The 7,136-nt window shown below is 42.3% G+C and overlaps 1 protein-coding gene across 1 annotated transcript in view; it reads right to left on the reverse strand.

The window, feature by feature from the left end:
- LOC104623635 (cytoplasmic dynein 1 intermediate chain 1-like) overlaps window positions 1-7,136 on the reverse strand; it is a gene marked incomplete at its 3' end in the record, with an annotated part of 42,887 nt that overhangs the window by 6,967 nt on the left and 28,784 nt on the right. Inside the window, exon 7 of the mRNA XM_010290785.1 lies at window positions 3,097-3,243. Coding sequence (XP_010289087.1) covers window positions 3,097-3,243 — 147 coding nt within the window. The remainder of the gene's footprint in view (window positions 1-3,096; window positions 3,244-7,136) is intronic.

Here is a 7,136-nt window from a genome sequence, read left to right on the forward strand (position 1 = left end):
TAGGGAAAGGCAGAAATCTTCAGAGCACTGGCCAGCTGTCAGGCTCGATACCTGAGTGGGCTCAGTAAATGCCCCCTCCCAAAGTGCGAAAAGGGCAGCCTGTGAATGCACAGCGTGTGTGTGCGCACACCGAAGATGGTGTTTCAGCAAGTGTTGCTGAAATGGTACCTCGTGCTCAGAGGCCATCTGTACACACCAGTAAGCTGCAAGGTCCATTCTGATGCTGATTTTTCACTCTCACAATGTTGTCAGGCACTTGGTTTCCCCCAGGTCATCAAATGGACCCCAATCTGTCCCTCACAAGTGTCTCACGCTCATATGATGGACCTTCTTGCTGCTTAGTGGTGAGCTACTGACCCCAGTGCTAGCCAAGATTAGCACAGTGATGTGTGAAATAAGGATAGACCTATTTTTTCATGGGTGTTTGACCTCCAGTAGTCCAAACAGACAGGGACAGAGTGGGTGGGAGGAAGCTAAAGCAAGCAGTGGAGTATCTAGAATATTTAGCAGGGTGGGAGAGAGCGAGCCATGACTTTCCAGCAGCACCTCAGTGTGCCAGGTCTGGCTTTAATCAGGGCTACCAGCCATCAATTTCATGCACAATAAAACTCACGGCAGAAATGAAAAGACCTAAGGAAAATGGATGAAAAAGACAACCAACTGTATGTAACAGAAAGTCTAAACAGGCTCCTTCCTTTCAAAGGGTCGCTGCCAGCTTGCTTTTATTTATTTTGGAAATGAAATCATCATGCAAAAAGGGTTTTGTCTTAATTAAAATTTCCTGTTGTCCCAAGTGCAGATGTGTGGTGGGTGTGAAAGGAAATTAGTGAGTAAGCTGTGGGTAGAATTCTCTTTCCTGGTGAATCCAGGCGGCAATCCGTGATACTAAACTTCAGGAAGGTTTAAGTCAGTGATAACAACAGACTCTGTTTCAAATAAACAAAGTGAGAGAAAGAAAAGAGAAAAATACTTTTTTCACATATGGCATAAGTTCAAATTAAAAAATGACTGTTCAACTCATGTATCTAGCAGTACATAAAGTAATATTGCTACAGTAAAGTTGCCTTAATTTAATCCTTTTTTTTTCTTGGCAGCTAGGATCCAAGCAGGCCTTTTGCAACTAGTTTACAGTTTATATAAGTGATTCCTATATATGAACATAAAGTAAGCATTCTTTTATTGTAAAATCTGATCACTCCTTAAAAACTCCTTCCTCATGTTAGACTGTGTAAACACTTATTTATACCAATCCATGACAGCACATAAAGTGCCCATCCACAACTGAAAGTCATTTATTTATATTTGTCAGAAGTGAAACATCACATGTTATTCTATTGCAATAATAAAGGTAGTTTAATATATAATTCCAGGAGGTACAATTTTGTCTTAAATGTTTTTTGAGCGTAAACAAATTACTTCCCATTAATCTTTTCTTTTCCACTAGGTTTTGAGTCCCAGTTGTTCAATTTTCAGTGATAGCCAGCTTCTTGCCACTAGTTTTCTGGTCTGCTACATCGCTAAATTGCACTTCCAGGAGAGACTGTTTCTTTTCATGCAGATTGAACAACATTACTGGTGACAAAATGAGCAAAAACATTAGGGAAATGAAAAGTGATGTTGAAGTTGCAAGCCATGGCACAGATCATTAGATTATTACATCAACATTCATGATAGTGGAAATCTAGGGAACAATATTTGTACTGCCTGGCCCAGTAAGCATGTCTGTGCACACCTGTCATGTTTTGATATACGAGACTTGCCATCATAATACTGGCCCCACACTGAATCGTTTGCATTAATTCACGTGGCATAGCTTCTAGAGTTGTCTTTTAACTCCAGGGATTATGTTGTCACAATCAACTAAAAGCTGAACCTTGATCTGCAAATTCCAAAGATAAGAATCACAGAATTGTAAAAGCTGGAGGTGCAAAAGACCTATCACTTTGTCTGATCCCTCGCTCTGCTAGAACAAGATTATTATCTTATCTCTCAGAGTGCTTTGTGTCGCTCAGTTTCTTACGTTTCAGGAAATCTGCATTTTTCTGCATTCTTATATCATACTATTACATTTTTCTTCTCCTTTCAGCCTATATTTTGTTTTCTGCTTCCCACTCAGGAATGGTCCCAAGCCCGCTCCCAAGATGAGATATATTTACCATCCACAGAGTATACCTTCCAGCTCTTATGAAGAGGCTACCTGAGCCCAAACTCTGGAATAGGAGAGCCCAAGAACAACATCTTAGTACCGGATGGACTGGAGGTCAGCGCCATAGCAGAGTGAGGACACTTCAGCAGGCAGTCCAGGCTTGTCTCTTCCTCCGACACAAGATGAGTTCTTTGCAATGTAAGAGAGTCTTCTACCACAGACATCATCTTTGTATCACAGAGAAACTCTCTTCCTTCTCAGGCATTTTGTGCTACTGCTCTGCCTGCGTATGTCCCAGACATCACCAGAGCCTTGTGCCACCATCACATCTGCAGGTATCTCTGTGTGTCGGCAAGATGCTCCTCCACATCAATCTATTGAAACAAACTCCCCCTCACTGTGCAAGCTCTGCCCTATGGCCCTGTCTGGAGTAGGAGACCATGACAGGCATTTATGTATTGCTCGATATACTCTTTTCAAGGGCACCAGCGCCTTATTACAGGACTCCACTGAGACCACTGTAGGTGCCTAATCTGGTTCAAAAGAGAAGCTCGTGTACAACAAGACAACAATAAATTATTCAAATTGCCTGCCATGCTGGACTGACAGACACACAGTCCCTATAGTGACCTGGCTCTCTTTACAGGCAATGGAGAGCAAGAGTCACAGTGCCACTGTGCTGGCACAAAGGTGCCTCACTCCAGTGTTGTGATTGATCCTGCCCTCTTCCTTGGAAAGGAGGGTAATCTCCTGATCTGACTGTACGCAGTGTGATGGTTAAGCACTTACAGGAGGTGGTTGTACATCTCTCTTACCTATTTCTTTCCCTTCAAGGGCCACACTTATGTTTTCAACCATGTGGCAACCAGCATTGTAGACACAACTAGACAGCTCCACTTCTCTGCTGACCATTTCGTCTAAGGAAAGGAGGAGATGATTTTTATCCTTACCGTGTGAGCAGCAGCAGATAAGGGAGTTCTCTGAACAGGAGTGCGCCTGTGACTGCGATTATCCCACAAGACAATTTGGCCAGAGTATGTTCCACCAACGACCAGGTTTGGGTGAAAGCGGGCAAAACAGACAGACATCACGGAGGACTGGAGTAAAACAGGTAGGGAAGAAGAGTGGGGTTTCAGGGTCAGTCATCAATTTTCTCCTTAAGGAAGCATCTTGTAATTAGATTTTTGTATTTTAGAAATCACTGTATGAGCTCTATTCATATCCCTTGCACACCAGTAATTCTGCTAAAGCCAATAGGACACATGCAAAGAGCTGATTTTGCCCCTGAAATGTGTAGTTCCATTGGTCCTAGGGAAAACATGCACCACAGGATGAGTCTTAGCATGATGCTAAAAACCTGAGATAACCTCTCCATGACAGCTTAATTTCCTTTCCAAAAGTGGAAGTAACCAGATGCCAACAGCGGTTGGTATTCTGGCCTATGATTTTCCATCAGGGAGAGCTCTTCCCCTATTGCTCCTCTAGCTTCTAACTCAAAAAATTTGAGATGAGTTTGTGAGAGACCCTCCAAAGTTCACCTGAAGGTGAGCTGCCTTGAGAGCATCAGCTGACAAGCCGTGTCTCATTGTTGGATCAATGACTGATTTCTCTGCTACAGAGAGGTCCTCTTCTAGTAGCAGAGGGAATCATACTTTCCCTTACACTGTTTGAGCAGAAATGAGTTTTTCTTCATTTTAATGACAGCAGAGTTACCTTTGCAGATTTTCTTTAGCTGGGGATGCTGAGAAGCCAGACTGGTGTAATGGTTACCCTTGGATATGTGGTAGAGTGCCTCACAAGCCAGTATGGAGATGGGTATCTATCCCAACTACTGCCTTCCAGTCTTTTTAAAATAACATACAACATCTGAAGTCCTCAAGGGAACAGTCCCCAGAGCCTTCATGTGCCAACAAGCTACAGCCAAGAGCAACATGCTGTAACTCCTTCAAGTCCTCCATCCTCTTTCTAAGGAATTATTTCCCATTTTTATATAATTGGTCCTGGATGTTATGTCTTGGTTTTATGCAAATTGGAAAGCAAAAGATAAAGCATTCATATAATTTCCTGAGAATTCACATACTAATAAAGACAGTTTGCAAACAGAAGCAAATGTCATTTTTTCATGGGCAGCTTTAGTGATGCTTACAAGCCACAGAGCAAGACTTGAACTGCTGCGGCAATTACAGTCAGAAAGTTATATTCACTGTTAGTGGTCGCATTCTTAAAAATTCATTTTCTGGCTGTTCCCAATGAGTTTTGGTAACAAATCTTTGATATAGTTTAATGACTGGATATTTTGAAGTGGTGATATTCCTATGTGTGAACTCATTTTACTCAATGACAAGGGGTTAACTAAATTACTGTATTTCAGTTGCAAAAAAACCATTGCAGACATGTACGCAAACTTTGTTGACTTGGGAACATAGGAGCTGCCAAGATGAACTAGACCCAGTGTCTACCTAGCTGACGACTCTCTGGCAGGAGTGGATGGAGTTGTAAAAGCTTTGACGTGGGCAGATGTGTTGTCTTCTTTCCTTACTGCTCATCATCCTGATTTCTAGTGCCTAGAGACTGGTTTGAACTCTTACACCAGAGATTTAAAACCCCTTCTGATAGGGCTAGAATTAATTATGTAGACATAGTATACAGTAGTATAGTCAATACTGTTTTTTTCACCTAATAAGATTGCCAAGACAATGAAATAAGCTGCCACTACCTTTTTTTCTTCTCCCTGGAGTCTCATGGCTATTCACTTGACATCTTTGATCCCTTCCCTTCTTGATTAAAGCTTTTGCATACGTTTCTTTGATGTTATATAGTCTAGTATCTAATGACTAGATGATTAATATACATAATTGCCTATTGTAGTCCATATCTATCTAAGCGCTTGAGCATAGTAATTACACTATGGTCAGTTGTAGCAATAAGCACCATTTCCAAAGGACCTATAAGCTTTACAGATAAGAAAACCCACCTCTGAGTAACAGGACTTCAGTACTGCTAAGAGGGTCTTAAAACTCAGATACAATGCAGCTGCCATCCAGTTTCCACAGATCCCCCATACATTATAATTAAAACGACCCTACAGTACATGTTCTACATTTTATCTCTTTGTTTAATGGCTTCATGAGTTGTTTTAATCAACCCCTCTCATTCCTTATAACTAAGCTGACAGATATTCTTACATGAAGTGAAATAGCCAGATGATTTTAAAATAGTACAGCTCCACCACTGTGTACACCCCACAGCAGCTACAAGGCTCCACATGTATTTTAAGAAACCCCAATTCAAACAGTCATTCCACAACAAAGTTCTCAGTTTGTCCGAAACAAACTTGGGAGACTCTGAAGCAGGGCAAAGAAGCCAAGTGGACAGTGTATTTTTAAATGTTGTGTTTTCATGGTTAGCATGGTTTTGAATTCAGAATCCCAGAATACAGTTGAATGGTCAGGATATAAACTGCTAAAGTGTGTTTTTCATAAAGTTCAAAAATAGCCTACAGACATGACATGGACTTAAGCCCTCTGTGCTGCTTCTAGTTTTACATATCGCTCCAAAGTAACTTGCATTCTTCATCTGATGAAATGTTCACATCCTTTTAATTATGTCAATATTATTTTTCTACCAAGGAAAAGCTTCTGTCAAATATTAGAATTTAACAATTTAAGGACTCCAGTCCATAGCACTTAATACAGTGATTATTTTCTTAAAGTTAATGGCAGTTCTCAGATGAGTAAGGGCTGTAAGATCCAGCCCATTCATTTAACAACTTTAAAAGCATTCATTTCTTAGCCTTAATGGATCTCCAGTCTGTCTGAACAGCATTGTGCTCAAGAAGAGCAGCAGAAACCATTCCCTGTAAGCCTCTCCTGCCTCCAGGCTGCTTCTTGTTTGCCGATTCAAGCAGTCTTGCTCCTCTAAAACAGAGTTTTGCCACTGACTTCAAAGGGGGAGGAACGAGCGTATGGTCAGGTTTTAAAATAACAGTGGATTCCTCTCTGCACTTCTACCACACCTTTCTAGGGAAGTCTCACGACACTTTCTAATGATGATGTTAAAGATTGCCGTTTTTTCAGTTAGGCATATTTTATATGTGGTAGGTGCTTGATTACCCATTGCAGAGGACAGCAGCAGACAGTTTCATAGTATATGGCAGCAGTAGTGCATAAAGAAATGTAAGAGGGATCATGTCAGAAGGCAATTCCACAGGTAGTTTAGTGTCCACAGTATAAAAGCGGCATTTAGAATAGGACGTTCCCAGCATTATCTTTACATGGGTGCCACACAGCGTGTGTGTCTGCAAGATGTCGGGACCCACAAGGGACAGGCAAACCCCAGCGTTTGGTCACCTTCATTTCTCTGAATTGCTCTGCGTGGTCAATCATTTTATTATTCACTTTAGCTTAATGCTCTGATGTTCTCTCCCTCTGTGCAAATACAGTCTGTGTCTCCTTAGTTTTCTCAGCAACTCTGCTAAAGTATTTCTGGTACTTCTGGCTTTGTCATCTTCACCCAGATTTTCTACTTCTGTGTCTTGGTGATGGCTTTCTGGTGGGCTCCACCAGGCTGGTGCTGCTGCCGCGTCCCCTGTGCAGTCTCTGCCTGTCCGCGGAGGTGAGCAGCTCTCAGGAAGGGCCAGGTGAGCAAGCCCGAATTAACTCCAAGTGGGAGCACTGCTCAGGCAAAAAGGAGAGCCAGGCCCGGGCTGGCAATCCTCAGATTTTTGCCTGGCAAATGGGCGATCCTGCTCCCCAAATGCTAAAGCTCCTGCTCCTAGCTGTTACAAGAACAACACTGAAACCATAATTAAGAAACAAAGCATGAATTGTCTGTGCTTTTTTCATAGCAAAGAGAGAGCTGGCCTCAGAAACATAAGGCCAAGTGCTGGGCCCTGCACTTGGGTCACAACCGCTTGGGGAGAAGTGGCTGGAGAGCTGCCCGGCGGAAAGGGACCTGGGGGTGCTGGTTGACAGCCGGCTGAACATGAGCC

The sequence above is a fragment of the Phaethon lepturus genome, unplaced genomic scaffold, assembly GCF_000687285.1.
Source record: "Phaethon lepturus isolate BGI_N335 unplaced genomic scaffold, ASM68728v1 scaffold55910, whole genome shotgun sequence".
In the NCBI taxonomy this organism is placed as follows: Eukaryota; Metazoa; Chordata; class Aves; order Phaethontiformes; family Phaethontidae; genus Phaethon; species Phaethon lepturus.